General features: G+C 32.9%; 1 protein-coding gene across 1 annotated transcript in view; it reads right to left on the reverse strand.

Annotated features, from left to right (window-relative positions):
* LOC140441228 (dynein beta chain, ciliary-like) overlaps window positions 1-24360 on the reverse strand; it is a 217054-nt gene that overhangs the window by 119154 nt on the left and 73540 nt on the right. The window contains exon 8 of the mRNA XM_072531813.1: window positions 19634-19928. Coding sequence (XP_072387914.1) covers window positions 19634-19928 — 295 coding nt within the window. The remainder of the gene's footprint in view (window positions 1-19633; window positions 19929-24360) is intronic.

Raw genomic sequence — 24360 nt, forward strand, 5'->3', positions numbered from 1 at the left:
ATATCAATGACATCTTTAAGTATCATGAAGAGATTGAATAATTTTTTTCTATACCTTTTAACACTAATATACAAATACTTACTGTTACTATAACAGATTACTAATATATCCATTTTATTCAATAGACTTGATTTGTTAAATAGATGGTAGATTTCATTGTTGTGAATAAATTTGACATCATACTTGTTGAATTGTGTACATATGGATAATTGTTTGGTACCTCTAAAAATCAATAATTTGGGGTTAGATACTATAATAGCTATAAAAATGTCTTTCTAATATAATAAGTGGAAAAACTTACCAAGTTATATTGATGAAGTTATTTTGAATGGAAATAATTCCTAGATTTTGTCTATAAATAAACAGAACACCATATCTATTATATTTTTAATTAAGGTTTATATTTTATTCTCTGATATCGCATCCATTGCTCCATTTGACATGACAGTTTGACCATAGAATAGCCGAACTGTACTCCGTTGTCCTCTGTTTTGACATAGACAGCGAACAGGGATGTATTTTAACACATTTTAAAAAAAAAAAAAAAAAAAATTGATTTATTAAATTTAATAAGGTATGGGAAAATTAATATTTAAAGAAATAATAAGTAAATTATTTATTTTAAATATTATTTTTGGGGTATTGTAACGATTGGGGTTTATAGAAAATAATTTATAAGTTATATACTACATAATATTAGATATAAAATAAAGTATTTGATTATTTTAAATAAGTTATATACTAGAGAATTTAATAAAAATTATTTATGTGAGGGTATTTTAAGAAATTAGCATATAAGAATTGCAAAAAGTTGTATTTTAGTAATTTTAATATTGTAAATAGATTTAAGTGAGCCATGTGCTTAGGCAACCAAAAAATACTCTCGGAGATTGACAGATATTTATACTCTGAAGTGACGTTTAAGATTATTTACGAATATAAAGTGGGTTATAATAATATATTGTTTGAAATGTGTATTTTATTAAATTAGAATGTTAAGTTACTAATTTAATTATATATTCTGATCTGAAAAGCCTAAATGTAAACAAAATTATTAATAGAAAAGAATGGAATTCTCTGGATCTCCGGAGATGGCCATGTTTGCGAAATGGTTTGTTCCAGAAAATTCATACAAGTATGAAATAGAACAAATTGGAACATGATCTCTTACGAGATGGTTCTAGAATGTCCAAAAGATATAAATACCCGTGATTTGGATTCAAGATGGCAGTTTTTGAAAGTTTTTAGTCAGAAAAGTTTTATTAATTTTTTTCAGAAGAGGAAGTTTTTAAGTTTTTTAGTCAGAAGTCAAGCAGTTTATTATGAAAGTTAGTTAGAGTCAGTGAATCAAGTACAAATAGTCCAATAATTTAATATAGTGAGTTAAATGAAGATTAAAAATTATGCATATAATTTAATGCACATTTATAATTATACACAAATAATTATTGAAGATAAAAAAAGGTATATTGGAAGAAATTAAATTATATTATGGTTGGAGATTAGTATAAATCAACTTATAATAATTGGATATTGGTATATTGAAAAGAAGAATAAATATAAATGCTGTTTGCTGGTTTGGTTGGTGGTGTATAGATGCTGGTGAAGAAAAATATATCTTAAATTGGTAGAAGCTGATAATTGAAAAAAGTAATTTCACAAAAAACAAGGATAACTGAAGTACGAAGACATTCAGTGGTGATTAGAATCTATATACTTAGTGGAAAATAGTTCATTTAGGCATTCAGTGAAAGAAAGGTACAAAATTTTGTTAATATAATTTAGTTAGTGTCATAACAATTTCAATTTTGAAGATAGTTTTGTTTAAATTGTAGATTGTCTATAGAATTTAATTAGTTTTATAAGAATATCAATTTAAAGATAGTTTATTTTAAATTTACATTGGCTAAGTTAGATATATATGTGTGTTTCATAATAGTTATAATAAAGATAATTTAAAAAAGTACTTACAAGCTAATTCTTTGAGAACCGCGATAAAAACCCTATATTATTAAAAATACTCATTGCTCATCATTCAAACAAAAAACACATCATAACAATATATATATATATATATATATATATATATATATATATATATATATATATATATGTGTTCCGGAGAGTGGAACCCACTCTCCGGACCTTGGAACTCACGTGAGGCATGATTATGTGTTGCCTGACGTTAAATTTAATAAAGTATTAAACATCACTCACTTTTAAACAACAACATGTACATTTTTTACTAACTTCATATTTTGTAAAGGGTTGTACCCTAATATTTTGGTGGCTCAGTCATGTTAACCTGCTTTTTAACCTGATGATGGAATTATTATTCCGAAAACGTTCGTGTTTTTGATGTAGCCCTTTTAAGGGTTTTAAATATATACCTACATACAAAGATTAAAACTCTTTTTGTGATACATGGTATATAGCCAGCTGCAGGAATTTATTTTCCTTGTGGATTTTATTTTTATAATAGTATTTCAATTCTCTTTGGTAGTCTTATCGTTACAACTTTCTTATAACCAACGTTAATAATACGACTGTCTTGGCACCAAAATTGACATGTGGCAAATTCTTTTTATTTTAATCCAACTAACGGCATCTGGAGGAAGCAGTTGCACACAGAGCAAAGATTACAGATTTCTATTAAAGGTTTTCCGTATTTGTGGAAGCAATAAGAGTTAAAGGTTACTTGATAATATGCATTAATTTGTTGAATGTCCATCACTGGTTCCGTGTCAAAAACTGGTTTCAGTACCCTAGCTGGTTTCTTAGCTGAAAAGCTAATTCTTTAGAAAACCACGAAATGTATCTAATCTACCTAAGTACCGAGGGTGCGTTTAATAGTCAAATGGCAAAATAAACTACTAGGAATAACGACAGAAAAGTAAAAGATATGACATGCGGATCAGCTTCCATATGATGACCCGGAACAACTACCAATAAGGAAGATGAAAAACCTATTGAGAGACTGTAGGATAAATGGACTGCAACTCATCATCGTTTGTGAGGCGAACCACCCAGGGTGAGGTCACCCACCTAGGGTCGTATTGTGGTATTAAATCAAATTTTTTTGTATACCAGTTAACTCAAATGAAAAATTTCTTATACGAATCCAAACATGTATTTTTAAACGTTCTTCGAAATGGTATACGTATACGAAAAGAATTCGTTCCAGCAATACTGCAAATTCGAACAACCAAAACTTAAATAAAAAAAAAAGAAGAATAATTGACAGTTTTGATTAACCTATTTTATTGTTATTTTATCATCTAAAACAATTCGTTTTTTTTTGTAAATTAGCTGAAAGAAGTAAAAAGGGGCATGAAATATAGTGGTTCAGTGTCGGCCGAAGAAAAAAAGAGCCATTCAGGTCTATCACCTTCATTGGGAAGGGCTTTGTTAATCTATACAATTTCTGTCTCTAGAGGGTTAAGAAAGTGATGGTAAACTCCGCCTCTCCGTTCCGCTAATATTTCCCCCTTTGCAAGGGCATTAACTATATTTCTTTCTATTAAAAAATTATTTAAACCAGCCATTGAAAACAAAGTTCAGTGTAAAAATATTGTATTGCATTGTTCAATGTAAAAGAACGATTAAGAACTATCAGCTGAAATCTTATCTACCGCACACGGTCCCAGTGACAACTGAAATAAAATCAATTACTTTGATCATAACTAGCATCGAAATTCGAATGGTTTAGACCCATTCGAATCGCCATATATGATAAAGTTCGTACACGCAGTATTCGAAAATATAAAAAACTGTATTTTGAACGGATTGCTTCTAACTTAATATGCGAAATATGCTCGAATGAATTCGAAAATACGACCCTACGCTGTTTCAGCCCACAAACCCATGAAAGAGGTTAGTTTAAAATACAGTTTGTTATGGAATATGATTTAGACATACTCAATATAGTAAATATACTTTCGTAACTGTTCAACAAAAGGAGTTAACCGATATAAAATGGCGTGTAACCCTTGAGGTGTCTTATTAAGGCTATCGACACTCGGAAGCGTATCAACTGGACTGGCAATATTGCATAGAATATAAGAGTATTTTATGTCGGCGTTACAAGACAATTGTCCTGAAATAGCGATGAACTTCAACAGAAAAGCCTGATAAAATGTTGTTAAAGAAAAAAAGAAAATCGTTAAGAAGACATTGAAAGACTGCATAAAGTTGTCTCCAAAGACCCTCAGATAAGTATACCCTTAATTCAAAAGAGGACTAGAGAAAAGCCTCAGAATGGTTAAGAGATTATAAAAGATATTTTCAGGGAGATTTTAAAAATAGTCTGAAACAAAAATGGTATCGCTAGAAACATGGTAAGTAGCACACTGGACTGAAGACCATAACTTCTGATTCTAAAGAATTCTAGTGTGTCAAAAGAAGTGGTAGATCAGGACAAAATCAAATAGGAATAAACTCAATTTGAGTTATATAAACCACCGAATCCGACCATAATTTTACAGAAAAGAAATGACGTTGCGTACCCACACAAAATATTATGATACTACAGACTAACTTAAGACTACAGTACATACTAAAATCATGAGGACTGATAACAGTAGATTTTTTACTCAAATCTGGCAAAACTGAACAGGAAAAAATCCCTGATCCCTGAGGCCGATAGCTATAATGTCATTTATACACAAAACTCTGGAAAAAACTGCTCTCTAGGTACATTAGGGATATTGTGTTGGTTAGAAGTCCGATACATCAGAACAATATGCGTATAGAGCAGGATTCTCTACAAGTCATAGTCAGATATTACACATAAAAGTCTATACATCGAGTTTTCTCTGCTCTCATCATACCGTATCACGGTTAGTGGACACGAATATTATGCTGAAAAACATATATTTGCCTATAAAACCGATAATAATGTAAACACAAAGCACCAAAAAATCAAGTATGAAAAGTAAATACTAATAATAAAAATTAAAAATTATTAATATTTGAATGCATTATTTAATACTTGACAGGCAACGTCGGTGCAAATAATTGATAATGAATTTATAGTAAATATTTCAAAATAAAATTCATATAAATAAACAAATATTATATATCAATACAATCATTTAATTAAATTTATAAGCGGAAAACATTTCAAACGAAAAAATTATATGGTTTGACTCAAAAATTATTATATTTGATGCACAATGCACGGAAATAAAAAGGTTTTTTATTTTTTTTTTTACAAAAATACGTGATACAATTCGGAAAACATAAAAACAAATATTTTTAAACAAAAGAAATGCAATATATAGGTTATATAATTTAAGATATAAAGCAAAAAGTGTCCAAAAAACTCTGAAGAAAAAAAGTACATTACAAATCGTAACATGAAGAAACAATAAACCATATTAGTACACAATTATTTTACACTAGTTGAGTGAGGGCATACTCGTAAAAAGAGATGAAGATTAGGAATCAAAATTGCGACCAAATTAGGTGAATGGTTAATGTTGGTCATACTTTATGTTTTCGAAGTCATATATTATCGTCATTGGAAAATAATATTCAAAAAATAAAATTCGCTGGCTCTTTGGTCGCAATAAAATTTTCGTATTCCTATATAATATTATAGGCTAGGAGTGGTAAATATTTTGTTAGGATTTCATTAGTTTATCTTTACTTATCAAAATTTAGTGACAAAACGATTGAGTTTGTCAAACCTAACAGTCCATTGAGACAGCATGCACGATACGATAATTCTTTCGAAGCCATATTTTAATCGAATCCAGACCAGTTAAAATAAAAGTGGACAATAGTATTATTTTGAATTCGTGTAAAACGTCGGCACATATGTAGAAGAATGATAGAGCTCGGAAAAATGCAATCGTCTAATTTCAATATTTTTCTGAAGTTATTTTCTTGTGCTATCTTAATGCAATAGGGATGTTCACTAATTTTTAAATATTGTTAAATTCAATAGATTATAACATATATAAAAACATAGCAAACATAAAATTCGTTTAAAAATATATATTTCTTAAGATAAATCAATTCTTAATTTCAATTCTGATGGAGGCTAGAAAAACGGCTCCTCGCAGCGAGGCTACGGTGTGTGACGTCAGCAGTCGTATCGACAACTTGTTTTGTATACGTATTTACGAAGTGTGACCAGTTCTTTAAGTATTTAATCACTGATAATGAAGCCAAATAAGTGGTGTTTTGTTCCTGGATGTCTAAATACATCTAAAAACAATTCTGTGAAGATATTTTTATTAGTTCCAAACATTTAACACCATATTCACTTAAAATTGTCAAACCACAGGTTTTTATATTTGCATTTATTTTTTTTTTCTAACTTGCATAATAACTGCCTTTTCTAGTTTTCCCCTCTCTTTGTAGCAAACACCACTTATTTGGCTTTATTATCACTGTATAAATACTTAAAAGAACTGGTTACACTTCGTAAATACGTATACGCAACAAGTTGTCGATACGACTGCTGACGTCATACACCGTAGCCTCGCTGCGAGGAGCCGTTTTTCTAGCCTCCATCAAAATTAAAATTAAGAATTAATTTATCTTAAAAAATATATATTTTTAAACAATTTTATGTTTGCTATATTTTTATATATTTTATAATCTATTGAATTTAATTGAATTTAACTATATTTAAAAATTAGTGAACATCCCTATTACTATTTTTATTGGAATAAGCAACAATTAAGTTTAAAATAAGCTTATTTTTGACGTTTCGTTTATCAATTAGGAAATCGTTCTTCATTCAGTTTCGTACATCATAGCTGGTCTTATGGCTGTTTTATAGAATTTTCCCTTCAGCTTCTTTGGAATTTTTTTTTTGTCATACAACACACCACTTACTTCCTTTCACATCATTCATCCAACCCTAATTATACTGACTCCATCTTTAAATGAACATGTCAAATACTCTGTTTTTGTCCTACTAAGTTTTAACCTTTTTTCTCAAGAGCTTGTCTCTACTGTTTCAGTTTTTGCTTTCACTATTTCCTACTCACAATACATCATCAGTATACATTAAGCACCACGGAATAATTATCCTGTAGTTTTGCTATTATTTGATCCAGAACTAAATGAGAATAAAAAAGAACTAAGCACCTAGCCTTGGTGCAATCCTACTTTCACATGAAATTTATCAGTCTCTCCCACAACCTGTCCCAATACTAGTTATTACTCCCTCATGCATGTCTCTCACAATCTTTACATATACACCTAAGACTCCTTTTTTATTAAGTAACCACCAAAGAATCTCCCAAGGAACTCTATCACGTGCTTTCTCAAGATCAATAAATACCATATGGGCATTTGTTTCTTTATTCCTGTATTTTTATATCAACTGCCTTATAAAGAAAATTGCGTCTCTTAGTTTTTTTTAAATAGTTATTTTATAAATGCTTTTATAATATTAACAGAATTATCAGATATATATAATAACCACACCTGAATTGTAAATATGTGTGCTTGCCTTTGATTATCTGATACCTAATAATATGAGTTTTAATCCGCAAGAACACTTTACTCAATTGATTTTTGCACTGATTAATCAATCCAACAGCAAGTTAAAAAAATTAGGGGAACGATAGCTACATCAGCTTTAGTAAAGGTTTTAATTTTTTTATGGATAGATGCTAACAAAGGCACACCAGCCCGCGGGCCGGTCCGGGTCTGATAGTAACTGATAATACAAACTTCCTACCTATACTAAAACAATTTTTAATTGAAGGTGATTACTTGGCAACATCGCACTTAACGAAGCCCTTAACGATAACTTTTCAACTAAATCATATTCCACTTATCAATTTTGCAGAGGCGTACCAAACAAATTTTTAATTATTTATTTAAACACGTAAGTAATTACGTAAAAATTAAAATCTAAGAATTAATTATTAAATTATCATGTGTCTTTTAAGAGGTATCTTATAGTTGTCTAACAAAATAAAGTAAAATTTTATTGTTATTATAGAGTACCTAATGCAGTACTTCAAAAAACAAAAATCTTTGAAAAATACTTATTTTTTCATTAGACGAAACAATCTGAAATTTTAACATACCATCTCGTCGTTGCACTTCATTCTCTATTTATAGAATTACTGTCTGCTATAAACGTTATATTTGTTTCGTTTTAACTTGATTTGAACTGATTTAATTATTTATTTAAACGCATAAGATATAATTATTAAATTATCATGTGTCTTTTGACAGGTATCTTATAGTTGTCTAACAAATTAAAGTAAAATTTTATTCTTATTGGAGAGTACCTAATACAGAACTTCAAAAAACAGAAAACTTTGGAAAATACTATTTTTTTTTTCATTAGACTAAACAATCTTAAATTTTAACATACGATCTCGTCATTACACATCATTCTCTATTTATAGAATTGCTGTGTGCTGTAAACGTTGTATTTGGTTTTCTTAATTTAAAGTTTTCTTGTGTTTATTTGTTTATATAAATATAAAAATATGGTATGAAGTTCATATAAATTAAATAATAGCTTTGATAGAAGAAGACTCAGATTGTGAAAATGCTGACTCACTTAATGTGGTTTATTTGCCGCTGAGATTAGATTAGAAAGTTTCTGATGTAGAAGACATTGATGATAATATTATTTGTAAAGAATCAATAAAATCGGATATTGCAGATACATATGAAATAAAAGTGATTGGAAATTCTGACGATTCTGATTATAATATTCTTCTGAACCACAGATAAAACGTGCAAAGAAAAAACCAGGCATCTCAAGTTGTAACAACAGATATTCCTTCGTGCTCAGTAGTAATTCAACATCAGTCCGATTGATATTTAGACAATATAAAAGCCAACCATGGAGGCAAGAGAGCATTCTATATTTTACAAATATTTATACATCGCAGAATAACCATCACGATTTCGAAATGAATAACATAGATTTAAAAAAAATTATTAGCATATGTATATTATCTCGTTCACACTCTGCTTTAAGTTGATATGCATTGGTGAAAGGATGAGGATAAAGAAGTGTACATTATAAAAGAAAGCATGAGCCGACATAGATTTATATTTATAATTTATAATATTGAAGAAACCGCTACATCACTGTCACACTTGGTACATGGACGTCAATCTAAATTTGCTTTACCAGATGAAACCAGATTCGACAATATTGGCCACATTACAAAAAGAGACGTTAGTGCAAGAATGTAAAATATGCAAAAGTAATACTATTTATTTATGTAAAAGGTGTAGAATTCAACTACACCCCGAATGTTTCGAAATTTTCACCTTAAAATTTAATTTACATTTAAGATACAATATGTTCCTTTACTAAAAATTGTACTGTTTTCCTTGAAAATGCGAAAAAAAATCTTTTTGGTTGAAAATTAGTCTTAACTTATGCATTTTTATTCCAATCTAATAAATTAATTGTCAAATTTCTCTTTGTATATTGAGCGGCCGTTCTTCTTCTACATCTCAAATGCCTCGAGTTTTCTTAAAGAAGCTTCGGAAAGGCCTCTACTCCGTATAATAACGTAGAGCGGCCATTAATGGGTTAATACTATATAAATAATAAACTTGCCTTAAATTTACTTTACTTACCTCAAAACTATTTTAAAGTTAATAATAAAGTCTATTTAATAAATATGTATATTCCCAAGAAATAGAGCACACTACGCCTATGCACATATTTAATGTATAACGAATAAACTAAAATATCTAATTTCTCTCATTCCCAATCTTTTTAAGCACGTAATTGTATATATAGACCAGCAAAATATTGATAAGTTTACCGATGTTTCAAACTATTCAATGAACTTGTCTCACTATACACTCGTGAAACGCACCAATTTATATTGTTACGGGGGCAAATTTTTACTTTACATATTTACATGGGCGAAGAATACACAATAAAAATGACCCCGGTAAGAATTTACTGCTGACATTTTACATGGTTGCCGCTACCGTTTAGTTCAATTTGTAGATTAGTCACCTTTAATTGAAAATTGTCCGACTATAATACAAAAATACAAGTAAATATATAATTATAATTTTAAAATGGAAGCATCATGCATTCAGTACTCATTGCTATTAAGTACTTAATTTATTAAAAACTGGAGATGACTTAAAAAGCAAAAATTGACTGTTGTGAATTAGGTTGTAAAATTAAATTAATGAAGCTATTTTATTTATTCGTAAATTAGTTTTAGAGTGCCCATTTAAATGTAAACATAAATTCGTCGAAATTAAAACTAAACGACTTACCGTCTTGTCTTATTTTAAAATTTAAGTTTGCATTTCTTTTCAAAATGGGCAACATAGACGGTGAATTAAAACGTTGTATTCTAGATGTTCTTATAAAAGCTGTTCTTAAAAAATAAAGTCATATCCAGTTGCAAATAAATCCAGTATTTAAAAATTTACTTGGAGAAATATATTCTTTTGGCATAAATGTGCTGTTTAGAAAGATTGTAGTATGTGGGACTGTCGTCATGCGAAATGGAGAGTGGTTTATTACTCACTGTGTAATAGGCAGGTAGTCTCTCTGCCACCTATGAAAAAGTAAATATTATAGTCATAAGGCATATCATGCTTTAAAAAAGTTATTACAATAAATAAGTTACTTATACTAAAGAATTACCAATCTATCTCAAAACAGATCCGCCCTGATCTATACGAGATTAAACCAGAATTAATTGTAATAAAGACTACATTTTATATTAGTTTTAACATTTTGATTTTTAATCCGAAAATCGTTTTCAAAAAATACCAGCCCGTTCCCCCAGTGCGACAGAGAAAACTGACGCAAAGCAGTCCCTGCATCTCGTTCTAATTTGCCAGGTTTATTAACCACGTGACCTAAATGACAAGTGAGGTCACGTGCGCCCAGTAGACAAAGATGTAGGGACTGCTTTGCGTCAGTTTTCTCTGTCGTACTGCGGAAATGCGACTGTATTGCAGCAGTCAGTCTATCTTAGTAAAGTTATCTAAGTAAAATCTGAGAGGTGTTATACCCTTCATCATCATCATTGGTGCTACAGCCCTATAAAAGAGCCTCGACCTTCCCAAGTCTATTACGCCAGTCAGTTCTATCCATTGCCAACTGTTGCCAGTTTGCTGCGCCTATTTGTCTATCATCCTCATCTACACCATCCCTCCATCTGAGTTTTGGTCTACCCCTACTTCTACTTCCCACAGGTTGTGACATAAGGATTCTTCTAGGAGGGTTGCTCTGCTGTGGTCTTGCCAGATGTCCTGCCCATCTTAGTCTTCCTATTTTTATAAAGAATACTACGTCTTTACCACCAAATATATGTTTATATCTGTGATATATCTCGTAGTTGTACCTCCTTCTATAAACACCATTTTCACAGATGCCACCAAATATTCTTCTCAGGATCCTTCTTTCAAATATAAGCAGGAGATTTTCATCTGCCTTGGAAATGGTCTATGTCTCCGACCCATATGTCAACACTGGTTGTATAAGGGTTTTGTATATGGTTATTTTTGTTTTTTGGCTTAAGTTTCTGCTTCTCATATGTCTACTCAGTCCAAAATAGCATTTGTTTGCTAGGATTACTCTTCGCTTGATTTCTTCCGTCATGACGTTCTCTTTGGTGATCAGGGAGCCTAAGTATGTGAATTTGTCCACCACTTTAAAGGTACAATTATCAACCGTGAATTGGTGGCCGATGTTTCTGGCTCTATTATTGGGTGTTGATGTCATTATCTTAGTTTTATCTTCATTTACTTGCAAGCCCATATTTTTTTATTCGTTTGCCAAGGTGGTATACATTTCTTCTAGCTTGCGTGTTGTGCGAGCAACTAGATCAACATCATCTGCATATTATGCCAAAATTTGGGATGATTTATTAAAAATGTTTCCTCTGCTGTCTATTTGGGCATCCCTGACCGCCTTTTCCAAAGCTATGTTGAAAAGGAGACACGCCAGCGCATCTCCCTGTCGCAACCCAACATGCGTTTCAAATGCCTGTGATTGTTCGCCCTGTATTTCGACTTTGCAAACAACTTTACGCATTGTAGCCTTAACCAATCTTATCAGTTTATCGGGGATGTGGAATTCATCCATGGCTTCATACCATTTATTTCTTAGGACACTATCATAGGCCGATTTAAAATCTACGAAAATATGGTATGTGTCGATATTGAATTCATTGGTTTTTTCCAGTATTTGTCTTAGCACAAAGATCTGGTCTATTGTTGATCGACCAGGCCTAAAACTACTTTGATATTCGCCAAGAAGCTCCTCTGAATATTCACTCAGGCGACCATATGAAATACTCGAAAATATTTTGTATGCTGTATTAAGGAGGGTTATTCCCCTATAGTTTCTACATTCTAATTTATCGCCCTTTTTGTGTAGCGGGCAAACGATCCCAATATACCACTCTTCTGGCATTTGTTCCTCATTCCAGGCTCTCAGTATGATTATATATATGATTAGTCAGAGTAACACCTCCATATTTAATAAGTTCCGCGGGCATACCATCACTTCCTGGAGATTTATTATTTTTTAGATGTTTTATTGCATCCCGTACTTCCTGAATTGATGGAGGCTTCAATGGTGTATTGTTGTGTTATACCCTTATGGTATGGATATCAACTGATTTTTCTGTGCTCATTGTAGTTAACTATAAATAATATGTCTCTATTTTTCTATTCACTCATTAGTGTTAGTATATTCTTATTGCCAACTTCTTTCAGTATTGTTCACCAGATTGTGCTACACTCTATTTTTATAACTGCTACACACTTTTCTTCATTTACTAAGATGAGGACTTTATCTTTAATTTTACTCTATAAATACTATAAACACTTAGTGGCCCTGAAGTTTCTCTCAGATCAAGATTGCTACATTCACAAGATATTTTAAAAATGCAGTTTTTGCTCTGTTTTGTGTGTTGTTGGGTTTTGAAAAAAATAGATCACAATATGTTAATTTTTTTAAATGTTGTGATATGATAGAAAATAGGCTGGTGATGTTAACGTTAACTAGCATATTGTATGGATTGTTACATATTTCTGCTATTTTTTACTCGATTAGTTACTTGTACCTCGTAGAACGCTATTTCTTAATCTGTTTAGCACTCTCCACTTCGAGAAAGACAATGTTTAGCATCCATCAGTGGCGCACCCAGAATTTGTCTTAGGGGGAGGGGTTTTGAAATTTTTTTATGCTACCTCTATTTTGAGTCCCTAAAATTTGGGTTGTAGTTTAATTTAAAGTACTAAAGATAGCGGTGCCAAAGATTTAGGTATCTATTATCCTGCCTCCCAACTAAAACCACCCTCTCTTACTTGTGCGCAGTTGACTGTCGCACGTACCGTACTCCGAAAGTGGGGTGGCCACTGTAAGGCTGACGATATTTTTGAAACACTCCCTTCTCGTATCTAGATCTTATCTATTGTTCTGAAGCTATTTTCTTGTGGCATTTTAAAGTAATCACTATTTTAATGGGAATAAGCCACAATTGAATAAAATAAGGTTATTGACGTTTGACATTAATCCAACTTGTAAATACAATACATTTTGGGGACGGCTATCGCCGTATTCCCGTTCTCCTCCGCCAATCCTCCAGGTCCAAGGCATGCTTCTCCTCCAAACCTCTCGATTCCCTCGCTCTTCTAATTCTTTCATTCCATGAGCGTCGAGGTCTACCTCTTTTGTTTTTCCAGGGGGCTTCCATTTGTGAAGTTTTTGGGGTCAACGTTCGTTAGGCATTCTCAATAGATGTCCAAACCATTTTGAACCTCTTCTTTCTATTCTGTCAATGACCTTTTCTGTAACATTCATGTTATTTCTTATAGATTCGTTGGTCTTCCTTTCCTGCCTTGATGTTCTAGCACTTCTTCTCAAATAATCCATTTCAACTGCCAACAATCTTCTCTTCAGGTCTGCATTAATTATCCATACTTCAGAGCCATAACAAAGAACTGATTCAACCATGGTTTGCCCTGTTCTTTTTTTGTTCCTTTTGGAAATGTTGTGATCCCACCATAAGGAGTTCAGACATCCTACAATTTTACGTCCCTGATTAATTTGTGTTTAATTTCGGTTTCTTCCAAGCCGTTCTTAGCAATGAGTGGACCTAAATATTTAAAATTTTCTACTTGTTTGATTTCCACGTCCTTGTCTATCAACACTTCAAACCTTGCATCTGAATTGATAACTAAGTAAATATTCTGTTTTCTTCATGCTGACTTGTAACCCCCATTTTAAATATCCTCTCTATAGACGCTTTATCATAAATTCTAGATCATAAGAATCTTGAGCTAGGATGACTTGGTCATACGCAAAGTTCAGGGAGAACAGTACGTCATTTTCTATGGCCGGGGTTCCCATTCTCTGGCAGGGGTTTTTCCAATTTTGGAGAGCTGCCTCAATATATAAATTAAACAGTTGGTGTAACATACTGCATCCTTGTTTTAGTCCTTTAGTTACTTTTATTGGCTCTGATAGTCTATATCCGATTTTTAGGTAAGTAGTGTTATCCCTGTATACTTCTGTGATTATTCCTAAAAGGTATGGACTAATGTCGAATAGTTGTTAAGCTTGCCACAATTTAAGTCTTGGAACTGTATCATACGCCTTTTCTAGGTCGATAAAGGCTAGATGTACTTCGGTACTAACCGCTATTCTTTTTTCTATTAATTGTTGAAGTATAAACAAATTATCAGTGCAAGATCAAAGATCAAAAATTCAAACGTCAATAAACTTATTTTAACCTTCAATTGCGACTTATTCCCATTAAAATAGTAATTAGATCTTATCTCTGTCGTTAGCTCGGTTGGTGTTTCTCTTCTTCTTCTTTCTTTTTAATGACTGCTCGGATGTAATTGTGAACACTATTCCTTCCCTCCGTATTTCCCGTCATTTTCACGATCATCTCTCTTACAGTCACAGGGTTCATACCTATTTCTTTATACATTCTGTTTCTCTCCACTGTACATCTATTACACTCCAGCATTGTGTGAGTAACAATGTCGGAATATTCGCAGTATAGGCATTTATCTGTATCTGTCTGTCTAAACCTATGAAGATACGCCCTAAAACAGACAATCTACCCAGTCCGTTAGGCTCGGGATCAGCATCTTTGTCCACTGAGTAACATCTTCCTTGTTGTTCCACTCTTCTTGCCATCTTTCCATTGATCTTTCCCTCTCTTCTTTTTTTTATAGCTGTTGTCAAATGCTTCTTTATCCCATAGAGATGTCCCTTTTCTACTGCTAACACATGCAGAGGAACACAACCCGTGATAGTCCACAAGGCCGCCGCAGATACAGTCCTCTATGTGCATGCTACTCGCAACAGACTCGTTCTGTCTACTTTTTTATAAGCCTAATATTAGGTATCGATATCTAAATATAATAACAAATATTCTACATATTTAAAACGGTAACTTAATTATTCAATCAGCGTTTTGGATTTTTTGTATTATGTGTGAAAGATAAGTTACATTTTCCTACAATTCTTTATATATTGCTTACTTTATATGCCCTGGGGGGTGGGAGGGTTTAACCCCCAACCTCCCCCCTGGGTGCGCCACAGGCATCCATTTCCTCTGAGAGAGCAAAGTCGCTTATGTCACTTGACGCTTGTCATAATTCATAAATTTATTTGGAGCATTTTACGCGGTTCGAGGAAGGATCCTTAGTTTTTTAGAAAGCTTTTTCCAGACCTTTGAAGTATAGCGCTAAGTCTTCTAGCACATGTCATTCAAGGTTCTTCCTGGTCCGCCACGGTGGTATCATTAGCGTTTAAAAATTGTTTTATTTGTTCATTTGTGGGTTGTTCATCGGTATACATATTCTTCACCTACTGTTCTTGAATCGGTATATTACGTAGAAGTGTCTCTTCTGAAAAAGGCATTCCATCAATCTTGTAAATCGAAAATTCTTTGAGATTTCGTAGAGTTTTTCCTTTAGCTGTTGATGGTTAACTTTGTCCTGGGCGAAAATTACGCCGATGAACGCTAACCCTGTAATTTTTTCTATTGGGTACCATTTTAAATGTGTTGGGTAAAGCTAATGATTTGGCTGCAGCGACACTTTGCTGACCTAAACCCACTTGCTCTGGAATAATTTTGATCTCCACAAAGTCAGTGACTCAGTTCGGTATCATTCATATAAAAGAATAAAAAAGGTATCTATATCTGCCAGATTCTTCCCTGGTTTTAAAAGGGGCCATAAATCTGGATTTTCTCTAGATTTTGGGGATTAGTAATGTACGGATTCAGAAATTCATCATTCGTACAAGTTACTCTACGGTTATTAGCAAGACATTAACAACATTATAAACAAGGAAGACCTGGTATTCGCCCATTAAATTTAATCCTTTGAGACCATAAACTAACATTACAAAAAAGTTACAAACCTATAAGTCTAGTACAAATCATTTACAAAATATTCACAAAGATTATCAACAACAGATTAATAAATGCATTAGATGCTACACAGTCAAGAGAGCACGCTGGTTTAAGAAGTGTGTTCAGTACCATATCCATACGTTTCGAGAACTAATGAGTTGAGCTTAAGAATATGAAATACCACTAGAATTAACCTTCATAGATTTCGAGAAGGCTTTCGATTCTATATATTCCAAGGCAGTAATAAAAGCTGTGACCAACCAAGGCATTGAAAAACCGTAAATAGAAACTTTATCAAATATATACAAACAAGCAAAAGGTAAGAAGGTAAAAATTTATGAAAACACTCCAGAATTTCCCACTACCAGAGGCGTCCGACAAGGAGACGCAATATCACCAAAGCTCTTCACTGCAACTCTAGAAAATATATTTAGCAAAATTAATAAACAAAACAAAGGAATATCCATTTATGGAGAATACCTCAGCCATCTAAGACTTGCAGACGACATCGTTCTGATTGCTAATAATCCTGCAGAACTATAAGAATTTATAGGCGACCTAAATGCAGCTAGCAATGAAGTTGGTCTAAAAATGAACTTGACTTGAACTTGAGCTAGTGAATGTCCAAGATATAATAATAAACAACACGTGAGACAGTAAATATACCTAGGATAAATAATACATAAATCTGGTTCCCTACTTCCAGAAAGCAACAGAAGAATGAAACATTCGATCAGTGTAGACTACCAATCATGACATACGCAATGACAATGCCAATGTTTTTTAAGTGGAAATAAACCACTTAGAAAACATTGGGAAGGAAATATTAGACCAATACCTGCGACCAAAAATATTACAGATGTATATTACAGATGATGGACAGAAGAAGAGAATCCAAGCGGAAAGACTACGTTGCATATCAATTTCTAGACAAAGAGATAAAAAAAGCTGTCAGAGAAGCTAAAAATAGAAATCTGGAAGAACAGTGTGAAGAAATCGAGGTATTGGAACGTAAACACGATTCCTTCAACCTCCACAAAAAGATCAAAGAAGCAGAAGGCATCTATAAATCAAAAAGGCCGGGACACTTAATAGACGCTCAAGGAAATCCAATAGTTGATATTGAAGAAACAAAAACAACATGGATGAACTATGTGACAACAACATTTGAAAACGATAGGAATGTCACCATCATACAAAATAAAAATGACGATACCGGACCACCTATTCTCGAAGCTGAAGTAGAAGCTGCTATAAACAACATTAATGAGGGAGAAGCCTTAGGACCAGACGAGTTCTACTCAGAATTTTTGAAAATTATGGATAAAGACGAAGTAAAAAGACTTACCTTGATCTTTAACAATATATACCAAAGTGGAAAAATACCCCAACAGTGGCTAAGATCAACTTTTATAACAATCTCTAAAAAACCCAATGCCAAAAAATGTGAACATTATGGAATAATAAGCCTTATGAGCCATCTCCTGAAAACTTTTTTAAAAATTATACATAAAATAATATATAAAAAGTGTGAAGAACACATGACAAACACACAATTCGGCTTCAGGGATGCATTGGGTACTCGAGAGGCACTTTTCGCAATACAAGTTCTCTTTCAAAGATGTAGAGACGTGAATTGTGATATATATGTCTGTTTTGTTGATTACCAGAAAGCGTTCGATAGAATAAAACATGACGAACTGATGAAAATATTAAATTCAATTGGTCTAGACAGCAGAGATCGCCGTATAATCAACAATATCTATTACGAACAAACTGCAGCTGTTAGAGTTGGGGATCAGTTAACAGACGACATAAAGATAAAAAGAGGTATGCGACAGAGATGTATATTGTTCCCATTATTGTTCAATAAATATTCAGAGCACATTATGAACCTAGCGCCAACGAACATAGACGAGGGAATACTTATAAACGGAGAACGATTGAATAACATAAGATACGCTGATGATACTGTCATTTTTGCAGACAGTCTTAAAGGTCTGCAGACACTTGTCTCCAGGATGGCAGAAGTAAGTAGCAGGTTTGGACTTGATTTTAACATCAAAAAAACCAAATACATGGTTATAAGCAAAAATAGGATACCGCCTGGTCAATTACTAGTTAACCAACAACCTATAACACAAATCACCAACTTTTGTTATCTGGGTGCAAACTTAAATGAACAGTGGGACCAATCGATGGAAATTAAGATAAGGATCGAGAAGGCAAGATCAGCTTTCAACAAAATTTAAAAAATCTTTAACAGCCACGATATAAAATTGGAAATAAAAGTTCGTTTACTAAAATGCTACGTATTCTCCGTTCTTTTATATGGCGTGGAGTCATGGACCTTAACTGAAGCATCACTGAAGAGACTCAAAGCATTTGAGATGTGGTGCTATAGACGCATGTTGAGGATTTCTTGGATAGATAGAGTTACCAATGAAGAAGTACTACATAGAATGGGTAAAGAGCGCGAACTAGTCATAACCATAAAACGTCGCAAACTAGAATACCTGGGCCATATAATGCGCAATGAACAACGATACAACTTACTTCGGACCATACTTCAAGGTAAAGTGCATGGGAAAAGAGGTCCAGGACGAAGAAGAATATCCTGGCTGCATAACCTGCGAAAATGGTTTAACTTAACCACTAACGGACTTTTAAGGGCAGCAGTCAACAAAGAATAGCCATGTTAGTGTCCAACATCTGTAACGGATAGGCACCATAAGAAGAAATGGCATACGCCTGCGAAACTTGGATACTTAATAAAGAGATAATATCGAAAATCAAAGTCACTCAAAGGTCAATGATCAAAATTGAAATCCTATGCATCATTCGTCACCTTGTCACTCTCGAAACTCGCCTAGTAACAACCCTATTGAGAGCGTATGAAAGTTAACCAAGCGAGTTATTGCCAAAAAAGTGATCACCATCAAGTTTCAATAATTGAAGTTCTCATTATAGAATGACATCCCTATACATAACATAGAGAGCATGTCCCGTCGCGAAGTCTTCAAACTATAATTAAAGCAAATGGTGGTATCACTAATATTAAAATAATTTTTTTATAAAGGAAATAAATACCTTTGCCTACAAAAGTTGGTTTTATAATCTTAATAAGATACTATTTGCAGATAAAAAATAAATACAAGACCCAGAACCAACTACTTGCAAAAAATTAGTTAAATTAGAAAATACAGAAATTTGTGCACTGTCCATAATAATTTGGCGACCCATTGTATGCAATTATATTAACTTACCTTTGTAGCTTGCATTAACTGTATCCAGTGTCGTTCTCTAATAGCTGGATTTTGCAATTCCGTTACGGCCCTCAGAGAGGTTAACATATTTTTGATAGTCGCTTCAAGCTGAATATATACATCCCAACCTTTAACCTCCTTATCCATCTGTCGAATTTCTTTACCGAATTTTTTGCATTCCATTTCCATACCTTCAACATCAATTTTTTTCCACGCCGTATCCTTCCACTCCTCTATGCAAGACATGACCACATTTACGTAATCCCACATTTGTTTGATTTGTCGAATTTCTTTCCTAAAATTCGACAAAATGTGATAAAGTACCTACATTATACAGGGGAAGACTATATTTGGACAAGAAATATTATTTGATTTGTATATTTTTTCCATAGCTAATGTTAAAGTGTTGCTAGAACAACTGTTTTGAGTAGATAAAGTATCACTTTAACCGCAAGGTTAGATAAAGTGACACTTTAACAGCAAGAGTAGATAAAATGTTTAAACTTTTTTTTATTCAATAAAATTTACAAATTCAAACACATTAAGGATTAAAAACAACTGAAATTTTACAATTAACATTATTAGAAATATCTATTTTTGGAGCATCACAACTTGTACTCGTTTGCTTAAACACTTGATTCGAGGTACTGGATTAATTTTCTGGTCCGCCAAGTATACACTTGGATACAGCAATCTTATTACTTATTGACTCTTCAATGTAAGATTCTGCAACAGATGATATTCCGTCCATTTCGTATTTATTTACTTTGTACACAAAACGCAACAATATTCTCCGCAAAAACCAAAAAACGTAACATTTGTTTGACATTTGTTGACAGAGTAATTCATATCCCTAGCAACGGAGCAACACAATTGCGATTTTTGTGCTAAAAATTACAATTTTCTTTGAAATTCTATTTTTCACCTGAACTTAAAGTCTTCGAAGTTTCTCGAAAAACGTTCTCGAAGATAAAGTACAATTGTATCGTCTTGTACAATAAATAACTATTATTCTTTTTAAATTGTGTTACAGGGGCGGTACTTGGATAGTACTTATAATTAAATTAAGTCTATAAGTTCCTCTATATCACTACAACTTTTTAGTGATATCGGAGGTTGGATATCATCACAGCTACCCGTACCTTACCGCCTATATACCCAGGCGGCTACTCTGAAAAGATCTACTGAGCTGCAACTATACCACTCTCTTAGGTTTCTTAGCCAGGAAATTCTTCGTCTTCCTATAGATCTTTTACCCTTGATTTAACCTTACATTATGAGCCTTAATATCTCATATTTCGCACCTCTGGTAATGTGGCCTAAATATTCCAGCTTTCCTGTTTTGATGTGCTTTATGACCTCGCAATCCTTTTGTAGGCTTCTTAACACTCCTGCATTTGTAACTCGTTGGGTCCATGGTATTTTCAAAATCCTTTTATAGCACCACACCTCAAATAATTTCAACTTCTTTATATTATCCACTTTTAGTGTCCAGCTTTCCATTCCATACAAAAAAGTCGAGAACACGTATATCTTAAGACTCTTATCCTCAGCTCCAGAACAAGGTCTCGATTAACAAACATTGTTTTCATTTTTATAAATGCTTGTCTTGCAATTTTAATGCGTGTCCTTATTTATCTACTTTGGTCATTGTTTTCATTTACCCAGGTTCCCAGATATTTGTAGTTATTCACTCTTTCTACCCTTTTTCCCTCGATATCCAGCCTTCCTACTGCACTTGGTTTTCTTAACGTTCATTTGTAGTCCATATTTTATACTGACTTGATGTAATCTATTTACTAAGCTTCTAGACTGTCTGCAAAAACAGCGGTGTCGTCTGCGAATCTTATGTTGTTCAATATTTTTCCGTTTATTGATATACCCTGTTTTTCCTCTGATATTGCTTCCTTAAAAATAGCTCCGCTGTACAGATTGAATAACAATGGGGACTGCACGCAACTCTGTCTAACACCTCTTTTGATGCCTATAGTTTCTGTATCGACATTTTCGATTCTACCCTTTGCTTTATGATTCCAGTACAGATTGACAAAAACCCGTATATCTCGACTATCCACATTCTTTTCTTTTAACAGTTTTACGAGTTTCTTATGTCGTACTTTTGATAATCTATAAAGAAGATATACAGATCCTGGTTCATGTCTAGTCGTCTTTGCGCGAGAACGTCAAAAGCGAACAGAGCTCCCTCACATCTTAGTCCTCCTCTGAATCCAAACTGGGTGTCATCTATACGTCTATCTTCTATTTTTTGTATAGTCTTCCATGTATTATCTTGAGAAATATCTTAAGTGTGTGGCTTATTAAGAAAATTGTTCTGTATTGGGAGCATTCTGTCGTATGTACTGACTTTGGTAGTGTTACAAACGTGGACAGCAACCAATCTTCGGGTATTACTCCTATTGTATATACTTTGTTGAACAGAGCTAAAAGTATATGCAGTGTTTCTTCGTAAATGCATTTAATTAGCTCAGTGGGTATCTGATCTGTGCCTACTGATTTTGTGGTCTTTGCATTTCTAATTGCCTGTTCTAATTCGTACATTATTATTTTCGGTCCTATTTGTTCGTGTGGTTCTACTTGTATCATTCTATCATCTTTGAATAGTTTCAATATGTATTCTTGCCAAAATCTTAGTTTATCTTTGATGTCTGCAATGAGTTTACCATTATCATCTTTGAGTATTGCATAGTGTGCTCGCTTTTTGGTATTTGTTAGTTCTTTTATTTTTTTATGCATATTAGAGCTGTCGTTTTTTCTGTCATACTCTTCTATTTCTATGCATTGATCTGTTAACCACTTTTCCTTGGCCTTTTTTTATCTCTACTTTAATTCTACTTTGTAGTTCTTGATATTTTGGCTCATTTCTCCCTTTGGCTTTTCTCCTCTCTTTCATAATCATTATTATATTTCAAAAGACGTTGGATAGTACATTCAACAATTTTACCGTCTTTGCCTGAAGAACCAAAAGGCTTTAGTGCAGACATTTGAGATAGGTATAATGTGGCTAGCATATTCTGCCTAACACAAATAATAGAAAAAATAGTGGTAAAATAGGCGGTAGTGCAGACTAGCGCGAAGCTTCGTACTATATTTTCTGTATTTTTAAAATTTAAGCAATAGTAATTATTATATAACATGAATGCAAGCATAGTACGAAAGCGAATTTTCATGCCCACGATAGAAAAGCATAGCCATCACATCAGTAGCGATGATAGATAACGACTGATAAACTTAGCAGCAGCACTAAATATGACAGTCACTAGTACCTATTTTGAACACAAGAACATACACAAGGTAACCTGGACCTCTCCTGGTGGAAGATCAACAAGTCAGATTGATCACATCTTAGTAGAGTCAAGGCATGGAACAGACGTAATAAACTGCAGAAGTTATAGAGGCGTAAACATAGACTCAGATCATTGCCTAGTGATCTTAACATTGCGGGCTAGAATTTCAAACACCAGTAAAGAAAATAAAATGGATAAAAAATGAAATGGCATAGATACTCATCACATATTTATAGACTACAAAGCAGCCTACGACTCTGTGAATAGAACGGAAATGTTCAAAGCAATGAAAGAGCTAGGAATATCAAATGATTTGGTAAATTTAACAAAACTAAATCATAAAAAAGTTGAATGTAGAGTACGAATTCAGGGGGAACTGTCTGAACCGTTTAAAACAAATAACGGGCTGCGCCAGGGAGACCCTCTCCCCTGTATACTGTTTAATCTAGATCTGGAAAAAGTAATACGTATGTCACAAATCACAACCATTGGTTCAATATACAGTGTGTCCGTAAAGTATGGAATAAATTCGATATTTCCTAAATGAAAAGCCTTTTTAAAAAAATCTAAAACAAGTCGATTTTTAACCGGTTTTTTATTTTTAAAGTAAAAACCAGTTATTAGGTTTTTACGGTGATTAGGATTAGGTTAGGTATTATTTTGGATCCCAATCATAATTATTACTCTTAAGTAATTATTCCAAACAAAACCATAATTCAAATTTTATTTTATTTTATTAATACAGAAGCAAACTGAAAGTGCAAACTCACATCAGCCAGAAACAATTTTTTTATAATATTTCGTTGAAAAGGTATTTGTAATCATAATATTTACATAAGAAGTGATCCGGTACATCATCTATTTTTCACACTTGACTCTTGACATTGAAAGTGGGTGAATGGGTTTCTCTGATTACCAAAAGTAATGTTCTGACTATGAATATCGAATTAGGTACCGATTACGAATACGAATCTCGCAAGAATTTCCCTACGTTTACAAATATACAAACGTGTTATACATGAAAAATTTTTTTTGATGGTTGTAAAAATAAAAGATGAATTGCATTATTCAATTTATTTTTAAGTAAAATATTTATGTTGATATTATTTTTTTTTAATCCCATTTGAACGAATCTGGGAAATTTTTTATAAGTTAAAATGGTTGGGGTAACAGGAAACAGGGAAACAGGAGAGAATCTCTCTCCTGTTGCCGACTAGAATGTAGCTTTGACTATTTTTTAAATAATTTTAAACTGTTTGTCCTTGTTGAGTGTAGTGTTATGTACAATTTTATGTTTAATTTTATGTTTACGACATTCTGCAATTGTTGGATAGCCCAAATTTGACGAAATGCCCCTAAAGATGCTCTAGGAGGCGAAAGTACTTGGGCAAGATTTAATTAATAAAACTGTGCTCGATATCT

Source organism: Diabrotica undecimpunctata, chromosome 5 (genome assembly GCF_040954645.1).
Source record: "Diabrotica undecimpunctata isolate CICGRU chromosome 5, icDiaUnde3, whole genome shotgun sequence".
Taxonomy (NCBI): Eukaryota; Metazoa; Arthropoda; class Insecta; order Coleoptera; family Chrysomelidae; genus Diabrotica; species Diabrotica undecimpunctata.